This window comes from Pelmatolapia mariae, linkage group LG13, assembly GCF_036321145.2.
Source record: "Pelmatolapia mariae isolate MD_Pm_ZW linkage group LG13, Pm_UMD_F_2, whole genome shotgun sequence".
Classification (NCBI taxonomy): Eukaryota; Metazoa; Chordata; class Actinopteri; order Cichliformes; family Cichlidae; genus Pelmatolapia; species Pelmatolapia mariae.
Window position 1 is genome coordinate 8,157,353 of NC_086238.1, and position 23,186 is coordinate 8,180,538.

Below are 23,186 nucleotides of genomic sequence, written 5' to 3' on the forward strand. Positions count from 1 at the left end.
GCTTTTATTTTCTCAAACTGACTTTTCTACAGTTGGAAACAGTGAAAAGCATTTGAGCTACTTAAATTGGTACAGTTAAAGACCTAAAAAAAAAAAACTGAGGGAAAATGAAATGAAATCTGTTATGATCCAGTAGTATGTTAGCCCTTTAACCGCTGCCAGCTTGACGGCGATGCTTCTGACGACGACCAACCAGTTTATTGCCTGCAGGGGATGAAAAAGAGTGTGTAGGAATGCACTGGTTCATATGTACGGTACTGTGCAAAACTGGCACCCCTCATTTCTTTATATTTTGCTAGGAAAATTGAAAATATGTGCAAACACATGGAAATACAGTATAGAACGCAAAAAAAGCATTTGGAAAATTCTAACATGTTTGGAAGTCAATACTTAGTACGACAACCTTTACTCTTTAACACAGCCTAAACACTAGGGAAAGCTTTCTTGTTTTTTCTTTAAGTAGTCTTCAGGAATAGTTCTCCAGGGTTCCCGAAGGACATTCAAAGACCTTTGGACGCTGGCTTCCTTTTGTTCCAGTCTGTCAGGATGATCCCACTACGCTCAAATAATGTTGAGGTCTAGACTCAGAGGAGATAGATCCATGATTGATTGTGTTCAGTTTTATTCTATTTCTATTCAGGTATGCTTTTACTGCAGTGACTGTGTGTTTAGGATCATTGTCATGATGAAAACTGTCCAGATGGTATTCCATAGCCTATCAAAACCATTGTGTTTTCTAGATAGCTTATAGACACTCACTGTTGTACCTGTCTCCTAAACTCCCCTGCACATATTGATAATAAGACCAGTCGCCACTGATTTTCAGTCCCGTTCTTTTGTCGTGTGGCACAAATTTTCTCTGTTTCCCTTCAGATTCACTTTCAGATACAGTTCATCTACTGTACATAGTTTTTAGACCTGCCACTTATCCAGTTTCCTCAAATTTTTTAAAGGTCACACTGCACACCACGCTGAGATAGTCCGTATTTTTGGCTAAGCTCTATTTGGGAATCACCTTGTTGGTCTAAAAGCTAACTGCTAATAACTAAGAGCCTAAAAATATAAGTTGTCTGCTATGTGTAAACATGACAGTTGATCATTTTTTATGCCTGACTGATTCATAGGTCAGTGTTAAGTGGCTTATCACATAAAAGAAATATTCCTCTAAAAATGGTCAGGAACAATGAGTGAACTGAAAAGAAGTGAAAAAGCAGCCAATGTTGAAAGAAAACCCTTGAAAAACCTACAGAAATCCTAGAGAACTGTTCCTCAACAAAAATTACAAGAAAGTCTGGCTCCTTAGAAGCAAAATGTCAAGAAATGAGCATTGATTCAAGTCTTTTGCACAGTATTGCATGTAATTGGTTGTTTTTCCTGTAGTTTGACATCATAATAGCTTACCTGCTTCCCTCTTCTGCACTCTGTGTGGAATTTGGACAGTATATGTCCCTGGTATTCCAGGTAAACCTGGAGGTCCAGGATCACCTGTAACCATACAAAACTCTCTTGTTGTTTCTCAACTAAAATGTTACTCTACCTGTATGCACTGTGAATAAAATCTGTTTTAGTGTACCTTTGTCTCCTTTGGGTCCTGGGTACCCTCTTTCCCCTTTTGGCCCAGGGCTTCCTGAAGGGCCAGGAATGGTGCCATAGACTGTGAAAGGAGAGAAAACAGATTTGTTAGAGGTAAAACGGCACTGTCTAGCAACACTTACAGAAGTTGAGACAGTTCCATTGCTGATACAGTGGGTGGAAAATCATAAGTATATTTACCTCTGAAGAAGTCCATGAGATCAGCTGTGATATTGCCGTAAGCTGCAAAAACACGACTGTGACCAGGTGGTCCAGGAGGGCCGGGTGGGCCTGGAGGGCCTTGAATAGCTCGAACATTTGTGGTCAAAGAAGCCCCACCTGAATACCCTTGCAGCAGGCCCTGACCTGCAGAAATGTTATTTGAAAAAAACAGAAGGCATTGTAGTCATATAAGTTAATTTGCATGTCTTTCATCAGCCTAAGTGAGAAGTACTCAAATCCTCAAGGTCCCCGTACTGGGATCGGGCTCTGTGTATTTGTTATTAACATGCAACACGCTACCATTTTTCAATGGTTTGCCAAGCATAGAGCATTCACAGAAGAGGCTGCTTATAATGGATACAGCATTGTTGTGCTTAATTTGGAGACAGAGACTTAATTCAAATTCTTCCAACTGGATCTGAATTCAGAGTTGTTATAATACCCTTCCTGATGCAACCCCGTGAGGGTTTTTTGTCTCCTCTCTGACTTGAACCAGGAATCTTACACTTGTTAGATGAATGCATTAACCAATGCACTATTGCTAATATCATAATATAATTGTTATGGTGCCATTTTTTTGCCAAAAAAACAGGCCTTAAGAAACATTGAATGTCAGGTCTAGCATGTAGAATTCCCAGCATTATAGGAACTGTAATTCTAACAGCACATCTGCCACAAAGGTACAAAAACTGGTAGAGTAACTGGTAATCTACTTACTCTTGATGTAGTCTGTAACTTTCATGGCGACATTAGAGTAGTCCAGTGTCTCAGCAAGCTTGCTGACATCAATCTGTCTGATCTGTGGGTTGTTGTGAGAGTCACCCTGAGAGTAGGTCTGGCTCTGTGCGTAGGTCTGGAGGTAGCCTGGCTCTCCACGCTCTCCTTTCTGACCCCTTGGACCGGGAGGCCCTGGAGGTCCCGTGATGGTACGGCGAACACTGTCACCTGGAGAGAGAAAATGTGTCATATCTGCTCTCATCTGTGCTGCTGGGAATGTTTTTTCATATTTGTGTCTGTGTGGGATGTTAAAAGCTTACTGGTTAGATACTGCTGAATTTCAGTGCGGATGCTCTCCCTGGGGAAGTTCCCACTGTAAGAAACTGATCCAGTGTAAGTGCCTGGTGGACCCTGTGGTCCCTGTGGACCTGGAGGACCAGGAGGGCCAGGAAGACCTCTAAACCCAGAACCTGGCAGAGAACAGAGACCAAGATGAACAAAGCTGGTACAACCTGATTTTAGATTAAATAAGAAGATCCATCCATCCATTCACTTCCGCATATCCTTTCCAGGGTCGCGGGGAGCGCTGGAGCCTATCCCAGCTGTCACAGGGCGAGAGGTGGGGTACACCCTGGACAGGTCGCCAGTCTGTCGCAGGGCTAACACATAGAGACACAGACAACCATTCGCACTCACATTCACTCACAGATTCACACCTATGGGCAATTTAGATTGACCAATTAACCTATCCCCACTAACTGCATGTTTAAATAAGAAGATGAATAGAAAAAAGCAAAAACTGTCCAAATTAAATTTTCAAACTAAAAGTTAATCTTGTATTAAACTCAAGATTAAAAGATATGATTGATATCTATTTCATAATAAGCCAGAACTTCGTGACTCATCCCACAAGAGACCGCTTCTTCTTCTTCTTTTGCATCTCTAAACCTTTCCTAATTTTCAGTAATATATAATATGAATGTATTATAGAATTTGGATGTTCTAAATAATATGGTCAGCATACATAAAAGAAACCATGGTGAGCCAAATACTTGGTTTTAAATGATTTCTTTCTACTACTGTGCCAAGATGGCATTACTCTGGCTTTGTCTTGGCCTCAGATAGAGGTGGAGCACTGAATTCTGTTTGCGGAAGCCTGGTGAGGGGCAACCAATCGGGAGAAAATGGTCTTAAAGAGACAGGAGCTAAAACATCTCATTTTTGTTCACAAATAACATTTCTTTGAGTACTAATGGAAATTTAATTCGTGGATGGATAACATTTCTGATACTTTTAAAATTATTTAGTCGACCCTTAAACAGTGAGTATCCAAGTGATTTTTCATGGTTAGACGTCGCTTCGTAAACACAGGACTATTGTCACTCTCTCTGTTAGACATACCCTGCAAGTAACGCTGGATTTCTTCCAAGCTGTAGCCACGACCTCCTGCCCCATACACAGTAGCAGTGGAGACTCCTGGCGGGCCCTGAGGGCCAGGAGGGCCGGGTAGCCCTGGAACACCCGGAGAACCAGGAGGGCCTTGTTGCACAGCAGATGCGATCCATGAACGGAAATCTGAATCTAAAAAGTTGAAGATATGAGGAAGAAGATGAGTGAGTAACTTTATAGAAACTTTGAATCCAGATCATTCTGTATGCAGGTTATTTTAGTTATTTTAGTTATCCAGATAAAACACGTTAGTGTCTGTTAATAAAAACAGACAGACACTAATTAAAGGCTCTTACTCTTTATTAGTGCAGAATAGTCAATAGTAGCGGTAGTGAAGCCAGACCCTGCTGGACCAGGAGGCCCTGCAACCCCAGGAGGACCACGTGGCCCAGGTGGACCTCTTGCAATCCCTCTCTCTATAAATAACATAAAACCCATTAGTTCAAGTCCAGTTGCTGTATCCATGTTTAGTGTTTTCAGGTAAGAATCTTTGCCAACCGTTCATGATATTGAAGACATATGTAGCTATCTCCTCTACTCTATAACTGCCTGAAAGTCCTACTGATGTCCCTGGTGGTCCTGGTGGCCCTTGTGGCCCTGGTGGTCCTGTCAAATATCTCCTCACGTCATCTCCTGGACAGATCAGAGCAAAGACACAGTTTAGCTTGGTGCATCCAAGCTTAAAAAACAAAAAATGATGCAAGATAGATGATTGACTGTAGAGGTGCTGTGCTGAACGCAAGCTGGGTATGATACAGCTAAAATATATATTGTACTCACTCTGAAGCATAGCTATGAGACCGCTGACTGTCAGGGATCCAGAGGCAGGTCCGGGAGGACCAGGTGGTCCTGGAGGACCCTGAACACCCAAGCTGAACCCTGAGTCTGAACCTGAAATTACACAAAACATTTAGAGGTGGTTCTGGTTTACTGACTGTGTCTCTGAAATAAGTATTCATCTCTCTCATGTAATTAAAAAATGCTTACGTCGTAGGTATGCAATGACACGAAGAGAGATGTCATCTATAGAGCCTGAGTAGCTTCCAGGGGGTCCTGGTGGTCCAGGTGGACCTGGAGGTCCAGGAATGGCAGATTGCCTGGCTCTACCTGAAATGGAACAAGTCAATACCATGTTCTGCCCTTTGAAAGTGATCTCCCTTTAGAAAGACTCTTACTTAAATAGTCACTGATGTACTGCCGCATCTCAGTAGAAGAAGCAAAGGAGCCCGGCAAGCCTGGAGGGCCAGGAGGACCTGGAGGACCAGGAGGACCTGAGGTGACTGAGATTGAGCCTGGGGAAGAAAAAAAAACCTGACAGTTAAAATCCTGTGGAGTACAAGTGGACTTTTAAGCCACTGTGAACTATTTCTGTTTTTAAGAAGAAGACAATCGTGACTTTGTCTATAATTGTAAACAGAAATGAGGACACTGTTCATGATTTTATCTACCTCTTGAAGCGCCTGGAATCCCAGGAGCTCCAGTGTCCCCTGGAAGATAAACAACAAATGTATTGCTGTTGCGTGACACACTCACAGTTCATACAGCTAATATAACGCAACTCATCCACTGATTTAAGTGTGTTGTTAGCTTTACCTTTGAGTCCTTGAGGCCCTGGAGGCCCTGGTGGACCCGGTGGTCCTGGGACCCCACGTCCTCCAGCATATGTTGACACTGTAAGTCAGAATTGATACATAAACACCTGAAGTAACATGATAGAGCATAATGTATTTTTTAATGTGCCAGCTCTCTAATTCAGACGTTGTGTTGTGTCAGCTTGTGCAATTGCCCCCTCTGAAGTTCATGTGTAAACATGGCTTAATTTAATTGTAATGTGATTATTCAGAAGTCCTGACCTCTCTCGTTGGTTCCTGGTGTTCCCGGGGTGCCGGGCACACCTGGCTGACCGGGTTCACCTGAGACACAAATGTCAATTATTTAAGAGTTATATAAGTATCACAAGCAGAGAGGCTTGGTATAAATGGATGCATGATTAAAAAACAAAGACAAAAACATAGACAAAAATTAAAGATAAAAATCATACCTTGGTATCCCCTGGGCCCTTGAGGACCTAAAACAAAGATAAAAATTGTAAGATAAAGAGCTAATAGAGAGGCAGAGATCAGACCACTTCACAGAGACTAATCACCTGTTGATCCTTTAGCCCCGGGAAGCCCAGGAGGTCCTGGTGGTCCTGGATATAAGGCTGCTGTAAGAAGAACAGTGCTGAGGTCAGTGGCATTGCTCTGTTACTACTAATTACATGTAAAACCCAAATCTAGATATAACAGAATTATGACTGTGGATCATACCACCAGCGCTGGATACAAAGCTGGAGTCCCCTTTGTCTCCTTTAGGTCCTGGTCTTCCATAACCTAGAAAGAACAAAATAAGAGTTTTTACGTGAAGAATGGATCAGATTCACACGCAGCAACAACAACGCTGAGACAGAAACTTGCCTGGCTGGCCTGGGGGCCCAGGTGGTCCTGGAGGTCCTTGTCTGGAATCTCCTAATAAAAAACATTTTTAAAAGACTCAGTAGGTAATTTTCATTGTGTCAAACAAATCCCACACAACTTTTAAAGATGTTACCTGTTATTATGTCTATAATGTTATAGAACAACTGTATTGATTGACTAGTCTGACAAAAAAGTTGCTCTAGACCACAGTAAGTGTTCCTGGGGCTTTGGGCTCTTTAGACTTTTTCCTCTCCTCTGTGCGCCTTAGAACAATGTGAAGATGTGCTGGAAACTTCTACTAAATATAAAATGTGTTATCTACCTGGACGTCCTGGAGGCCCAGGTGGACCTGGTGGGCCGGGTGGGCCAGGCTGTGCCAAACCTCCATTTTCACGAAACAGCCCTGAAGCACAAACAAAAACAAGTTTATTAAAGAGAAGTGGCAAATACTGAATAATGGCTACTATCAAAGTAATGCTAACTCAAGTGGGGGACAGGTTAAAGTAAAAAATGTGACTTTGTAGTGGTAGCAAAATAGTGGAACCTATTGTATCTAAAATTAGCATTAGCCACCAAACAATACATATGTATATACATATGTACATATATACATATATATATATATATATATATATATACAAGATTATATATATATATGTAGAAGTCCAGGCCCTTGAATACAGCACGCCTCAATAAATTCATTCGAAAGTACTCACTGTCTGTTCTGCTTGAAGAAACCGTCTCACTCTTCCTCAAGGATAGTTCTGATTCTCCCAGGTCTCCCTTTTCTCCTCTGTCACCTTTAGGACCTGTAAAGGCAAACAGACATTTAGGGTTTTAATCTGAATCTGAAAGGAAAATTCAAGTTGAGAGCAAGGAAAACCACAATGACGTACCAGGTTGGCCAGGCAGACCAGCAGGGCCGATGGGACCTGAGGAGGTAAATTAAAGATAAAAAACAAAACATTAACGCTGGTACTATAATTCAGCGATGAAATGGATGTCCAACAATTTTTTTTGGCTATCAAGCGTCAGACCTGATAATCCTGGAGACCCAGGGGGACCAGGAGGACCGGCAGGCCCAGGTGCTCCTGGGATGCCAACAGCAGTGGAGCCAGCTGCTAAATGTATGTGATTATCAGATATCAAATTCCAGTCTTTATCAGGAGTCTGTTAAAATATACGTTTCATGATGTTCTGTTACCTGCATTGATGATGCGTCCTGGTGCACCAGTGTCACCTTAAACAGACATGCACATCTCACGTTAGGGTATTAAAGTCATAATCAACAGCACAAAAAAAAACTTGCAGGCAGACATACGCAGCTGTACCTTTGGTGCCGGGTTGTCCTGGATTTCCTGGTATCCCTAAAATACAATTTAAGTACATTATCAGTGTGGACAGCATTCAAAGTGTCACCCCCAGAGAATTAATAATATGCTACAACAGGAGAGGTATTAATGGCACAGTCGTACCTGGTGGTCCTTGAAGTCCAGGTGTTCCTACAGAAGGAAAATGTTATGAATATATTTCTGAATATATGTAGCAGATTTATTATCTGCTAATGTGTTAGAGCAGCAACCTTACCTGGAAGTCCATTATCCCCAGGAGGCCCAGCAGGACCTCTGAGTCCAGGAGGCCCAGCAGGTCCTTGGTCACCTGGGGGCAAGGAAAAGCAATAGGATTTATTTATTTTCATGTATTTTTGTTTTAATTATACTATTTTAAACTTGTGTGAAATAAATGTATTAATTTTACCTATATCTGTTCTATATTCTTATTTAAATAATATGTAAATGAGTGCAAATGCAGTGCTTATATAATGAGTTATTCACCTCTTGATCCCTTTGCGCCATCTTGTCCAGAAAGTCCTGATGGGCAAAAAGCAGAAAACATTTTATATTTAATTTATCTAAAACATAAACGCATATGCTGCTGACTTAATAACAAGTCTTAGCCATAGACAGAGGAAGCCTTATGAGCAGACTCCTCTTTGACAGAGAATGTTGTTTCATGCTCCTGCAGGTTCTAAACAACCACATGAAACATCAGGAGGCAGTCCAGCACAGTACCACAGTCCGAGTGTCTGAGAATCTATTAGAATCTACTATCTGAGGTTAGACGTCCTCTGACTCACCCACTGATCCTTTGGAGCCTTTTTCTCCAGCTGGCCCGGGCGGACCTGGTAAACCGGGTTCACCTGAGAAGTCAGACAACTCAATCAGAAAATTAAGAGACTGAACGGAGTTTAAAACATGTTAATTTTGCATCTACAAATCCAGTTTCAATTACAAAGCTGTGCTGACCTTGTGCACCTCTGGGACCTTTGTCACCAGTGTCACCTGAAATAAACAATGAATTAAACTCTGATCAACAAGCCCAACACAGCGTCCTTTAAAATCCTGACATGATGTACAACAAACCTTTAAGTCCCTGGAATCCAGCAAGCCCTCTATCACCTGCAGAGTAAGAAAAAGACATTATAATATATCAAAAATAAATAATTTAACTATGAATTTCACACTATTTAGCAGGTGAGTAGTGCGAAACCCACCTTTAGCCCCAGGAGGCCCTGATTCGCCACGGAAACCTTGAGTACCTGGTTGACCTATCACAAAGCAGTTCATGTTAAAGGCCAGGAATGAAGTTAAAACACTAATGATACTATTTTCAGCTGGTGCTAAATACATTTTGTGGTAAATTCTGCTAAGCAAGTAGATGAATTCGATTTAATGCACTAACCTGGTGGCCCAGAAAGTCCAGAAAGCCCCTGTGCACCTGAAAGAATCATTACCAATTAATAATTATAACAGCATTTAGACAAAAATAAGAATTTAAAAACTGTTTTTGATTCACATTAGCACTTTAGGAAAGCTTGAGCTTTCTTTCTCTCATTACACTGAGAAATCAAAATTGCTCTAAAGTGACACAGATGTAAAATAAATGAATAAGTAAATAAATAACTGTAGTGAAAAAAACAACAACTTTTTTTTCCGGTGTTTTCTATACCGAAGCTTTCTAAGCGTTTTGGTAACACTACTTGGAAAAACAGGAAAGACATATGAGTTTAATTATACATGAAGTCTCAAATAAAACATATTTCTGGAGAGTACGGCTATAAATAAAGCAGTGATAGGCCATTCTTTGTTTGTTTTGTTTTTGTTTTGATAAATAATGTCAGCTGCAAATTGCATCTTGAGGCTGTATTCATAAACTGACTCTATACTGCCACCTGCTGCTGCAAGAGGTACAGACATCACAAGGGATAAATTTCTTGTCATCTCATAAATAGCTCAATAAGGAGGCATTCATAGATGTTTTTGTTTGTTTGTTTACTTAAACTTGAAAGCTCCATCTTCACTGATCTCACCTTTTGGTCCAGGGGGCCCGATAGGTCCTACAGACCCAGGAACCCCAGGATCTCCATGAGCACCTGCACAAGCCAAACATAAAAGATCTTATAGTGACAAACTGTTTGCAAGTCAAGCTAGACAAGGTCTTTGATTGCTCTATGAACCATACCTCTGTCGCCTTTAATTCCAAAGCCTGGAGGTCCTGGCTCACCTCTCGGGCCAACTGGGCCCTCACGACCTCTAAGACCTGGTGGCCCCTCGGCTCCGTGTTCACCTGATCACACATATAGCATAGAGATGATCAGTGGCTCTAGCTCAGCTGAGCAGCTACATCATGAATTCAATTTTAACTTGAAATGTTTTGTGTACCTTGGGTTCCTTTTTGTCCTTTGGGACCTTCGGGGCCTGGATGTCCCATCGCACCTGGAGGACCTGAAGTCACAGTCACAGTGAGTAAAAATGGCGTCACAATACCACACAGTAATTCTAAGAAAAATATAAAATAATGTGATGACTAGCATCCGATACCAATACTGATACTGACACTGATATTTGGAGGTATTTCAAATGCACTTTTCCAGTGTTTCGGCTGATATTTTTTGTTTCAGACACACGAAACACAAACAGATCTCTGTAACACTTGTCGAGCCATTTTCACCCTGCCCAAATCTACTCAGATCAGCTTGTGTTGTGTGCCAACAGGAAAATTGTAACCTGCCCTCTGGTGGACAAACTATTGTATCTAACGTTAACGGTCCTAACATGGTTGAAGTGTGTTTTTTCTCCTCTTTACTGTTTTAACTGCTGTTATAAATGCTGATACTGATAGATGAGCAAACAGGTAATATCGGCCTGAAAATAAATTGGTTGGGCTGTAGTGATTACTAAATGAAAATGTAAGTCATCATTACTCACCTGGGATGCCAGGGAAACCGGGCTCTCCTATAAAAAATAAAACACAAGAGAAATAAGAGCAGAAAAATGGAGCAGGACTTCACCCTAAATACTCCAAAAAGAAAATATTTTGGTCAGTAAGAGACACTGTGTCAAACCTTTAGTTCCAGGGTCGCATAAAAAGAGTAGAAAAATAAACATTCTTAAAATTTAAAATGACATGCAGCTGATTTTGATTACCTCAAGAACATTATAGTTTTAGATGTAATTAAATAAGCTTTTTTATATTTTACCTTTAGGCCCAGGCAATCCTCTCTCTCCCTGTACTGAGGACGCTAAAGTAGCTGAAAAAGGAAAACAATAACATGAATGTAGTGGATGATAGTATGTGTATTTGTGTGTGTGTGTGTGTGTGTGTGTGTGTGTGTGTGTGTGTGTGTGTGTAGTACCTTTGAATGCCTGCGACTGCATTTCAGCCCTTAACATGTGCTGGATGGCCAGCTGAAGAGCAGCAGAATCTATGTGTCCTCCACTCACGCTGATCCTGAGGTCAGTGCCAGTACCGGCACCACCAGCAAAATCGGTAACCCCAACTCGCTGACTGGTACCAACAGCAGAATCAACTCTACCACTTTGACTTGTACCAGCACTCCCGACGCTGCTGCTTCCACTACTGCTGGAGCTCCCACTGGAACTGGTACCAGCTCCAGCACCAGAAGTACCAGTAGACCCTCCAATGCCATTACCACCTGCGCTGACATCACTTGTGGAAATCTGAACTTGTGTCCTGGATCCTGAACTTCCACCTCCTCCACCCACGCCTATGGTGTTGTCAGTGCCCATACCTCCACCATCCACATAAGTGTTGATATCATTGGAAGACAGCCGACTGGTGTGGGCGCCAGCGACCGATGACTCAGCTTCCAGGGTCGCCACTCGACTCTTCAGCTTTCTCACATCCTCAGCTGAGAAAAAGACAGGCAGATGCTTCCAGCGTAAGTAAAAAATTCTTATTTACAGCTTCTCAAATGTAAAGTGTTATCTTTCTTTTTCTCTTCTGTAGACTAAACACTTAACATCAGATTACTCCGTGATGAAAGTACTATGATGTTTTAGCTGTGGTCTAAAAATCTAAAATGTAACATATTTACTTGCTCATATTTGTAGTAAATGTGAGCACAAGTACAGAACGGGATTCTTGCAGCTTCCCTTTGTGGGAGCCTCCAAGCCTGAGGAAAAAAATCCAATGGTTAAGAGCCCAAAACTGCAGTTCTCCTAGAGGCCACTTGAGGCTGCCTCCAAAAGCATGTGAGTGCTCTTTGACTTCCATGTTAAGATGCTGTTAAAACGTTGAACTTAACAACATTTAAAGTATGTTTACAGCCTGGTAGAAAAAGCATTTTTGGTTACTGTTGGCGGTTTCCCTTTCCATACTACCTGTACTGGGGTCTTAGACAGTGTTTGTGGTGCTGGTGCTATTTGAAGTGTTTTAGTGGAGCTGTATGATCTACAACGTGGCTTTCTGGGTGGTACAGACCATCCCAGAAGTTTGTGCTTCAGTTATGATGACTTGTACAATTTAACCAATTATTTAGCCCTCCAACTTCATACCAGGATGAAGGAGGAAATGCAGATTTTAGAAAGAAATGGATGAACTTTAATATGAACTTAAGCCTCAGTTTCTAAACTATATATGGAATACTGGCACAATTAAAAGCAATAAAAAAGCTATTATTTATCCAGACATACAGAGTCAGATTTTAATTTTTCCTGTGTTTTCAAGGGACTGATGTTGATGGACATAAAAATGAAGTGTATATCCTCTCAAACTCTGCTGTTGTTTCACAGTCTAAGACTGAGAGTGAAGACTCGTAAATTCATTTGTGTTCCTCTCGGAACATATTTAACTTAACATATAACCAAGCTATAAGTTATAACATATGTATCGAACTGAATGATGAAAAACAGACGTTTATCAGTTCACAGACTCTGAGCAGGCTGTGGATGCTTCAGGGTAAGTTGCAAATGTATTTTCAGGTTCTTGACATCACATTTTTATCAGGGTAAATCCACAACAACAACTCTCTTGCTACAGGCAAAGCAAACTCGAGTCTCTGATGTCATCCAGCAACGATTTCCAGAGCTGGTCTGTAGACAATGAATGAATGCCAGACTTTATGGGGGTGGGACGGCACTAAGAGATCACATTTCCAGGGAGAGAATTACATTTATTGTTTCTCAGCTCAATAGTGGAGACTAGTCTGTAAAGGCTGAAACACTTTTTATTGGTTAAAAAACAGTCACTCTCTGATCCTTCACAGCACAGCAGCTTTAGAAACTGGCCCTTCAGACTCCTGAGGTATTATCTTATCTGTGGTATTTGGGGTCAATCTTACCCAGAGCAATGAGGCCAAACAGGAGTCCCAGCAAGAGCAGGGAGAGAAGGAGAAGACCCAGCAGCCACTTCCACCAGGAGCAACAGGAGTCCGAACAACAGCATAGTCCTCCACCTCCGAAGATGCCGCTGTCCCTGTGAATCTCTGCAGAAAGAGTGACGAGTTCAATCCAACATTAAACTTTCAGTACACTGTCAATTAGCTCCTCAATATTTATGTCGATGAAACTTACCTGCATAGGTGGCTTTGTCTTTCATTACAACTCCAGATGAACCATCTGTTAAAGAAATAAACCAACATCACCAATTTTTTATTATTGTTGTTGTTTTTTTGTAAATCAGTCACATTGGAGATGCTTTTAAGATGCTCTCACAGTAAGAGTTGCCAGTCTCTGCCTTCAGTTGGGCCGTTTCACCGTAGCTCGAAATAAGCTTCTCCTTCTTTATCGAGTCTCCTGACAGTGACCCTGTGAAAACAGAAAAAACACCCGTTTTATGTATTTATTTATTTTTTCTTAAGGAGCTAAACTGAAAACATACAATGACAAACTTTAACAGAGAATCAGTTTCTAAAGGAGTTTAAATTATAACCAAAAAACGAATAAAACACAGTGCAATTAAATACATGTCAGTCCAATTCCCGATTAAAACTCTAAGGAAAGTTGAGGGACTTGTATGCCCAGTAGGTGGCACTGAGTGTGAGGCTCACCTCCTCCTACATGAATGCCGCTGCTGGTAAACTGCTTGCCGGTGTCTTTTGCCAAAATGAGCATATCTGTCTCCCTTTTGGCTGGAACGTTTTCTTTTTCAGAGACCACGAACTTAAAGTCTTTCTTATAGGCGTCATCAGTTTGGGATCTAGTGGCTGATAACAGACAAACCATCAGGAATTAATTTTGTTCAGCCTTTGATTATTTTTATCAGATTCAGGGGGATTTAAACTGTTGCAGACTTACTTGTAGAGACTCCAGTGCTGATGGCGCTGCCACCGTTGGTCACGTTCTTCTGAACACCATATCCTGTAAATACAAACACATAGATGAATATGTAAGAAAGACACTATTTTTCAAATGAGGGCAAAAAGAGGATAGAAAAAAGGTTTTCTTACCTCCCAGGTTAGCATTTACGTTGGCTCCACTGGTGGTGAGCACACTGGCCGAGGTGGGTGCCAGGTTATTCTGAAAGCCGTAAACTAGAAACACAGATGCAGAGATTTGATTAAGTAACTACCAATTATTTCACACTGGAGGAAAGTCACAGTACAGAAGGAAAGCATCCTTCATTTCCATTTATGGCCCCAGAGTAGTTTTACAATTTGACTATGCTAACCAGCCAGAATAGGGAAGAAAGGCTTAACTGGAGTGTTTATTGGACCTTCTGACAAAATTAAAAACTACATCTGGTTTCTTTTATTTATTTATTTATTTGCAATGTATTGCCTGAAAATATTTTGTGCAAATTATTTTGTTTTTTCAGGGAAAAGAATTACACTGACTATGGAAAAGTATCAAAAACTCACAAAAACTCATGCATCAAATATGGAAAACATTTCCAAGGTTTTTCTGAGAATATATAATATTAAAATTCAACACTATGAACCATCAGGATGGGCATGATGACATCTGCTAATCTCTAATATAAGACTTATCATAGTGTGCCTGCTTCCTTGTTCATATGTTTGTTTATATGTAAGCATGTGTAGATACGGAGCATAATAAATGCACGTGTAGTGACAACATATCCATGTATATCCAGGAACATTTGGTCTCACCTGACAGGGATGATGGAGAGGTGGGGGTGACTGGCGCCAAGCCTGCAGCCATGTTGTTGGCGCTGACCTGCCCACTTTGGTATGTGTAGCTGCTGGTGTTGCCAGCAATGACTGTAGTGGAGGAGGACGGCAGAGTGGAGGTGGACCAGGAGAAAGTGGGGAACACCGTGGAGTCCAGAGTGTCATATTGACCTGATCTTACAGTGGTGTCATACTGCACTGATCTCACACCAGTATCATACTGTCCTGATCTCACACCAGTATCATATTGCCCCGATTTCAGACTACCATCATACTGAGTTGATTTGACACCAGTATCATACTGTCCTGATTTCACACTGATATCATACTGTCCTGATCTCACACCAGTATCATACTGTCCTGATCTAACACCAGTATCATACTGTCCTGATCTCACACCAGTATCATACTGTCCTGATTTCAGACTACCATCATACTGTACTGACCTCACACCAGTATCATACTGTCCTGATTTCAGACTACCATCATACTGTACTGACCTCACACCAGTATCATACTGTCCTGATTTCAGACTACCATCATACTGAATTGATTTGACACCAGTATCATACTTGTCTGTGATATCATACTGGCTTGATTTATCAAGCTTTCCATTTGTCAAGCCGGTATCATACAGTCCTGATAAATCAATGGTGTTGAACCCAGGTGATCTCACACCAGAGCCAAAAGAACTTGAAACTGCAGGAGAGAAAAGACACAAAGACAAACATTTTAAATGTGTCTCTAGTTTTCACTTTTCTCCATTTTGTGTCTGTGATGTGCGGCTCAGGCGGTAGTGCGTTGTCCTGTAGTTTGTAGGCCGGTAGCCCCCCACTGTCTGTATGCTGAAGTGTTATACCGAAGCATAAGTGGCCTCTGATGCATCCATCAGAGTGTGAGTGTGCGTGTGACAGTTAAAAAGAGCTTAAAGACATAGTATGAATGTGTGTGAGAAAAAGTAAAACCAATATATAAGAGTCTATTAAACAGTTTAAACCCTTATAACCTGTTTCCACAGTCAGACTAACATGGACGCAATCTATATACTGTCCTTTAATGCACATTAATATACATTAATATACATTTTTATTAATGTTATTTTTCCCTCTTTATTTCTTTATTAAGATTTCCTGTGACACCTCTCTAATATATAATGACTTTTTAATAAACCCTGACTATTTCGACAAGATGTTCTTCTACGTGAATCTCCAATGCTAAAAGTTTAGCACTGTAGTATACCTGACTGAGAGGCCACTGAGATGGTCTTGGTCTCTACGCTGGCCTTTTTAGGGACAGGCAGGGTGATGGAGGCACTGGAGGAGCGAGTGGGGCTGACGCTGCTAGAGCGTCCCTTCAGCAGTTTCTTCACGTCATCCAACTCTGTCCCTGCAGAGCCACAAACGCACAAACAAATGGAACAATGCAGCGCATCTCAGATACTGCTTCATCTTGAATTTGAACTAGAAACTCAGCAGCAGAAACTGTTAGAAGTTTATGGCTGAAAGGAATCCTAAAAACAGAAGTCTGTAATTTTGCAAGAGGCAAACACAAAAAACACTTTTTAAAGAAAATTAAACATTTTGTCTTAATATTTACTCTTCATTTAGTTTGGTTAGTTGGGGGTATGTGTCCTCTGAAAATATTAGTTCGTCTCTGTTTGTCATAAAACAGGTATAATCAATAATATAAATATCTAACATGTACTTATGCAATAATCTCACAGTGTAAAAGTGGCCATGATTTAGTGTTTTAAAAGTATTTTTATTCTTAATACTTCTGCAAGTGATAATAGCTGCAAAACCTACAAAAGAAGAGACGTACATTCCACTTCTGAGAGTTACGGTGTTGTTTTTGTTTTATTATATTTAGTAAAAGTGCTTTTTCCACCACTACACACAACGTACCATGGCAGGCTGAGGGGGCCAAAGGTGGCACAGAGTGACTAACTGTTAAGAAATGTGGATTAAATAACAGCACTTATGGACTTCAATCAGCAGGGGGAGCGATGATCATCTGTTCAGCTCTAACTCTGCACCGTTTTGGTCTAAAATGGGACTTACTGCAAACAGTGAGTCATGTGTGCCGTTGCTACCACCAAAACTCTGCCCCATAACCTTTTCTCCACATGGCTACAGTGCAAACAAAGGCACAGTCCCCACTGTTTAAACCTCCCCTCGTCTCTTTTTGCTGATGTATATGTTCTGTTTTGGGGAACTAACTGCAACATGTGTTACAAATTAGAATTTTATAGACTTGCATGTGAGAAGTGGAACGTTATATAAATCTGATCCACATGATTCAAAAGAGACACCCCACAGTAAAAAATCTTTCACTATGCAAGTGGTTCTTTGAATGAATGTACTCAGGAACAAAACAAAATGAGAAAAAGTTCTGTCACTTTATGAGAACTTGCATAACAGCATCAAATGGATTGAGCGGTCTTACATCTGCAGGGAGTGGGGGAGGCACTTTGCAATCTGACTCTGATCTCGCTTTCTGGAAAAAAAAATCACAACACACAATGGACAATGGAATCCTCATTTAATAAAAAAAATAAATGAATAACCCGGGACAATTCAGAGTCAGATGGTGCAGAAATAATGAGGGGAGGAGCTATTATTAAATACCTCTGCTTTCGCTTCTCCCTCTTGTGGCACCAGAGCCTGAAAGAAAAACAGAGACACATGTTTAGGGTAAAACAGGAGAGATATTGTGCAATGAGAACATTGATAAGCCTTTTCACTTACAATAGTTTCCATAATCTTTGCGAGTAAATTCTGGAGAGGAATTAGCACTGGAACTCCCTAGAAGAAAGCACAATGGTTGAGCAGAAGTATAAACAGCACCCTTGAGTTGTGCCAGTTTCCTTCACTCTCTGATGCCAACTGTTTTATTAACAGGATCTCACCATCATAGCCTCCTGAGCGGCTGGATATGTGCTTCCTCTCCCGGAAAGCTGGCGACAGGCCTCCTGATGAGCCAGCAGTCTGCGTCCTCCTGGCACCGCCCGACGAGCTGGACCGGACCTTGGACACGGAGCTCACGAGATAACTGCCTCCGCTGCCTCCTCCTCCTCCTCCTCCTGTGGCAATTCCAAAGCTTTCTCCATCTATGTAGGTCCCACCTCCCTCACCCCCTCCTGAGGAGTCTCCGCCGAGGTAGATTCCCGAGGAGGAGCTGTAGCTCCCGGTGTTCACACCTACAGAAGCTGGAAGGATGATTTCCAAAATTATTTATGATTTCACAGAACTCTTCAGTCATGATTGGACTAATATGACCAGGAAGTAGTAACTAAATCCTGTTTCTCAGGTGTAAATTTAAGATAGTGCCATTTTACATGAGTATTTCCAGCTTCTGCTCCACCACATCTCAGGAAAAACTGAACATACTGGAAATACTGCATAGCACACAGAAAATATATAGTGATGATCCATTTTAAAGTCCCACTTACTGGAAAATATTCCTGAGAAACTTCCACAGAAGATGCTACATAAGATAATCGTTTTTATCTAATAAAAACTGTTGTTTCTAAAAAGAAAAGTAAATGATTTTCCTGTGGCAAGTGTACATTAGCAGCTAAAACAGATCCACTGAAACTCCTGAACATGTTTACCTGCAGAATATGATTAATGTTATACCTATTCTGCAGATAACACTCCCATTGCCACACGTTCAGCTGACCAGTTGTGCAAAACTTGGAACACTTGGAATGAAATAACTGAACCTGTTGAAACAGGCTCAGTTATTTAATTTAGTTCCTCTGTACAGTCCACAAACTGTACAGAGAAACTAAATTAGAGTACTGATAGTTACTTTACAACAAGAGGAAATCCTGTTTTAGTGTGTGAAAACATCCAGATCTGGCATTTTTACATTAAACTCCGGTTTAACTTATTAATTCAAATCAATAAAAAAGTTCCCCATAAATATTGCACAAAAATAATCATTTCTAATTAAAAACCTGCTAAATAACTAAAAGAAGTAAAGTAATTCCCTATGCCATGTTGTGGAGCAGAACTATATAGTAGCATGAAACCATAACACTTAACTAAGTATCTTTACTGAGTTTGGAGCTAAAAGTTAAATACAGTAACCGTTTCCCTCTGGCACCTGTAAAATAACGTTTCAGTAAACCAGCTCCACCTCAGCCTCCTTTAATAGTAATGCCGCTGCCTGGATGCAAAAACCTAGAATCTGTCTTTTGTAATTCGGGTTAAAAATGTGACATTCAGCATCTCAAAACAAAACTGCAGCTTCCTCATTTTAAGTGGAAAGTTGCTCTCACATGAAGAAAAGTAAGTTCCACTGCTGCTGTTCTGGGTTAAGACATTCTTCTCCAAGCCCAGCCCTCCAGCACTGCTGGACATATTCCTGTGATTTGATCCGCTGGTTCCCTCTAGCAACGAAGACACACAGCAAAACACAAGAAGCAGTTACTCATCGGGAACTTCCTTTAGAACTATAATTACTCTATTTCTTTTTTTGTTTTTAGTTTACTGACAACAATTAAGGCAAACATGGCTAGACCAAAGAGACTCACTTGGTGGGAGAGATGTCAGTCTGGATGTGGAGGTTATGGTTTCTGTGACAACTGATGAAAAGGAAACAATAATTACCACTGCGTGCACGGTATTTGTGTCCATATAGATATAACACTGAGAGTTATTACAGAAAACTACACTATTTTTTTTTAATTGTTAAAAAACTGAAAATGTACTTTTTTTGCCAGTACATTATCTGTTTTTTATGGAATAGACAAGATGACATAACGGAATAACAGAAAACAGATCACATAACAACAGAAAAATAACAGAAATTATCAGAATTAAAATAAATATGAAAAGAATAAACAAATAAACAGAAATAACATGTTATTTCTGTGTGTAGACTCATCTTGACACTTATTGTTAAAGGAGTTTTTATACTATAACTAAAGACTAATGGGTGAGAGAGGATTACAAAACTGTTATAGCACATTAATAACAATTTTTGGAGAGCAAGGTTGGTCGATGTCTTCCTACAACTCTTTTTTTAAATTTAATTAAATGAAATGAAATGAACAATTTCTAACCATAGTGAATTTTATGTGATTGCTTATGAACATTAACAGGCACACAAACGAAAACTTCACTCTGACTATTAATGATTTTGACAACCATCTAAAAACCCAAAATGCTAGTCTTAATACTGCCTCATAGTTTATTAATAGAGTATTTACTGATCTATTAAACACTATTAAAGTACTTGTTGTAACCTTGAAGCCTTTAATAACAGGTGACTTGCAATTACCTGGTTCTAAAACAACCAAGTGCTAAGTTAAGGTCATCGGGTTGGGTGGTTTCCTGTAAAATCAAATCAAACTCAAGTCTTGCGTTTAAATAAAGCTAAAGTATCAAATGAGGACGTCTGACATGTCAAGTTTTTTTTCTCAGGGTGTTTTGATTCTTACAGACAAAAACGCCCCTACCAAAAATTTCACAAGCATCTTGAGGTCTTAATTTGCAGATTGCTGACCCTGTGATTGCTATCACAACGTGTAACAGGAGAATAACAACTAAATCACCTCCAGGAACGAGCCAGACCCTACGCCCTGTGACCGCTTTTTCTTTATGAATTTTCAGTCCCAACTTGGATTTACACTTTCTGACATGTTCTGACTGTAATCAAAGACTTTGTCCTCAGGTCAGGCCGAGCCTTCATGCTCATCATATATGTAGGCATGAATTACAAGAACATTAAATAAAGATTGCATAAATTATGGGTGCAGATAAATTTGATGTTAATAACACCCCTGTTCCAGCAGGAGGCAAGTTGTTCTCCTGCAGCAGCCTGTTGAGTTTTGCTGGCATCAGCTATAGATTATAAAAATTCCTTTAATTTCATGCTGGCTTCTCGTTCGTGTCTTCCTCCTTTCATCTCCTCCTCTTCACTCCTGCTTTCCTTCCCTTTTAGGGGTTTATGTCTGTTTTAGGCCTGTTATGCTCCTGCTGCCGATGCTCCTCGACTCTGGCAAAGCCTCGAACACATTCTAACTACTGGTTATGAAAAGTGTTACATGAATAAAATTCAGCAGATTTGCTTTAGAAGTGATCAATAAAACAAGAGGACAGCGTGTCTGATTCTCTCGGCAATGGTCAAACTTATGATCCGGGCCTGCTTGACCTCTCCGTCCTGTGTCAGAAGCTGTTAGGCCGCGATGAGCTCTGCTTTAACATTTAGCTATGACTACTGAAGGGAAACCCAGAGGATGACTTACACCGTGATGAGCAATGGAAAGTGAGACCAGTGAAGGCATGCAGTGATGTTAGTGATAATAAGACCCCCCAGAGAGAGAGAGACAAAACCACCACCAAGGAAAGGAGGACGCTATTTAAAACCGTGTAGCAACAAAGTATTTTTGAGCCTCTACACCAATCTGTCTTTAAACCCTCAAATAAGAAATCACTTTATGAGGTCTGTGAAAATGGGACGCTGAGATTCTGAATGAAATCCAATTCAAATAAAACAAAAACTGTCTGTGGCAGTTAGTTTTTGTTTAATGTGTGTCTATTTTGGGTGAATCAAGCCTTTATTTTGGGATTTAATGGTGGCTTTGTCTATCTGTACTGCCATTCCAAAAACTTCGGAGGAAATCCAGAAATCTCACCCTTTTCTTCTGAGAAGTCCATCTGCCTTGTTAACTCGTCCATCCCATTTTAATCTGGTGAGATGATGATAAAATGTTGACCACAGTCATGTATATTCAGAGCCTTCTGCTTATTTCTTAACTGTGGTTAGATGGTATTTTAGCAAACACTTAATGAAAAAAAAGACAAAATTGTTCTCCCAGGAATGATCTGGGTTAAAGATCAGGCTGCTTGTTTACTGCATTTATTTGATACTTCATCCCAGCTGAAACACAAAATGTCATCACACCAGTCTTCCTGATTGTATTTTTTAAAACCACCATATGGTTTCCCCTTCCACCAACAGCAGACAGGCAGAACATATGCAACAAGAGCACACATTTACCTCTCATGTGAACAGAGGACACCACAGAAAAGCATCATCTATAGATTTCAGCAGACTTTCTATTTACTTTTGTTTCTTTGACGAGCAAACTCACAAAGGAACAAAGGAGTCTGGTGGATCACCGCTCAGCTCTGAAAGACCATCCTCTCACCACACCCTGCCAGCCAACTAAGGGCATTTAACTGCATGTGCTTCATCTATACTCAGCTTATTTAGAAACAGCAATGCAGAGAAACTTCATAAGATGCCCTTTTTGTTACTTTTCTCCTGTACCACGCGGTGCTGAAACAACAGCTTCTACCTGTCACCAGTAACACATTTAAGCTGCTTTTACTGCTGTGAGAAAAGTTAATAGTGAAGATATTTCTCCCAATAAATCCACTCCTTGTTATCCTTTTAGCTTGAAGCTTGTAAAAAAAAGGAAAAAAACAGTTACTTATCATAGGCTGTAACTGATCTGAGCAGCAAATATAGGCTCGTGTCAGTTAAAGCGTGATGCTCCAGAAAGGCCGGAGCCTCTGGTATATTTAGACGGATCTAAATAGCACAGCAAAAGGAGAATGTGTAAAACTACCCTGAGATCACTATAACCGAAAAATGATCCCCAAAAAACCCCCAATGGATTGTACATACAAGCCAAGAAGTATGTGCGGAGAACTTTTAAGACTATAACAATTCCAGCCTATAAACACCCAAAAAAAGATTGACAGCCCATCAGCAAACTCCCAGAGCGCAGTAGTTAGTGCAGAGATGCAGCAGCCAGGTGGGAAGAAACATCCACAACATCCAGCTTAAACAACTTTCCCCTTCTTTCCCCCCAATTTAAAGTCTCCAAGTTATTCCAGAGCACTGCATTGTAACAAAACAAAAAAATCCATACCTTCAGTGACTTCCAACAAGTACCGATCAAATACGGATTCCTCGCAGGATGGAGCGACTGATCCACCACCGGAGGAACAATGTGTTTATGTGAAGCTGACGCGTCGTGCGGGGATGTTCTTAAAGTCCTCGATCCTATTGTGTCTTTTCGCTCAACTTTCCCAGGCAAGTCAAAACAGAGATTTGGGCACCGGTCCCAGCCGCGCCCATCAGCTTGGCAGGCAGGTGTGGCAGACGGCACGAAAAGCTGAATTTGGAGAAGAAGAAGAAGAAGAAGAAAAGAGCGCCCGAAGGAACCAATTAAGTTGTCAGACTCAGCCTAACAGGCACAGATAGTCGACAGTGAAAAGGAAAAGTGATGAACTCCTCCTCCTCCTCCTCCTGCTGCTACTGCTCAGCGCTTTAGCCTTACTTTTCGAAACTGGTAAAGTTTTGAGAGGAGGTGG

The 23,186-nt window shown here is 40.8% G+C and overlaps 1 protein-coding gene across 3 annotated transcripts; it reads right to left on the reverse strand.

Annotated features, from left to right (window-relative positions):
• Positions 1-97: 97 nt before the first annotated feature.
• On the reverse strand, positions 98-23,088 carry LOC134640460 (collagen alpha-1(XVII) chain-like). 3 transcript variants are annotated; one of them, XM_063492255.1, is made up of 55 exons: positions 22,742-23,088; positions 21,497-21,550; positions 19,391-19,441; positions 19,136-19,246; positions 17,759-18,058; positions 17,598-17,654; positions 17,478-17,513; positions 17,296-17,346; positions 16,090-16,236; positions 14,830-15,549; positions 14,167-14,250; positions 14,015-14,077; positions 13,768-13,923; positions 13,433-13,525; positions 13,292-13,336; positions 13,060-13,203; positions 11,113-11,628; positions 10,957-11,007; positions 10,685-10,711; positions 10,139-10,201; positions 9,939-10,043; positions 9,787-9,849; positions 9,159-9,194; positions 8,971-9,024; positions 8,840-8,875; positions 8,723-8,758; positions 8,554-8,616; positions 8,252-8,287; positions 8,004-8,075; positions 7,892-7,918; positions 7,748-7,783; positions 7,621-7,656; positions 7,454-7,534; positions 7,313-7,348; positions 7,133-7,225; positions 6,739-6,819; positions 6,417-6,467; positions 6,270-6,332; positions 6,107-6,166; positions 6,002-6,028; positions 5,814-5,873; positions 5,554-5,631; positions 5,409-5,447; positions 5,136-5,252; positions 4,948-5,067; positions 4,741-4,851; positions 4,459-4,593; positions 4,257-4,376; positions 3,913-4,092; positions 2,832-2,981; positions 2,512-2,739; positions 1,774-1,938; positions 1,574-1,654; positions 1,402-1,485; positions 98-204 (listed from the first exon to the last, which is right to left on the reverse strand). In XM_063492255.1, exons 2-55 carry the CDS (start codon positions 21,537-21,539, stop codon positions 149-151), a joined length of 5,574 nt encoding a protein of 1,857 aa, XP_063348325.1. In that variant the 5' UTR covers positions 21,540-21,550; positions 22,742-23,088; the 3' UTR covers positions 98-148. The 3 variants fall into 3 exon arrangements, with proteins under 3 accessions (XP_063348325.1, XP_063348324.1, XP_065327977.1); XM_063492254.1 differs by having other exon boundaries at positions 7,454-7,537; XM_065471905.1 differs by lacking the exon at positions 21,497-21,550 and having other exon boundaries at positions 7,454-7,537.
• Positions 23,089-23,186: the final 98 nt, after the last annotated feature.

Excerpts from the sequence above, each read along its gene's own strand:
- LOC134640460 (XM_063492254.1), bottom strand. The coding sequence starts at position 21,539 with ATGGACGAGTTAACAAGGCAGATGGACTTCTCAGAAGAAAAGG. Across the intron at positions 7,919-8,003 it reads TGGGGATAATGGACTTCCAG|GAACACCTGGACTTCAAGGA; the intron begins GTAAGGTTGCTG and ends TTCCTTCTGTAG. Across the intron at positions 6,167-6,269 it reads CTTTGTATCCAGCGCTGGTG|CAGCCTTATATCCAGGACCA; the intron begins GTATGATCCACA and ends TTCTTCTTACAG.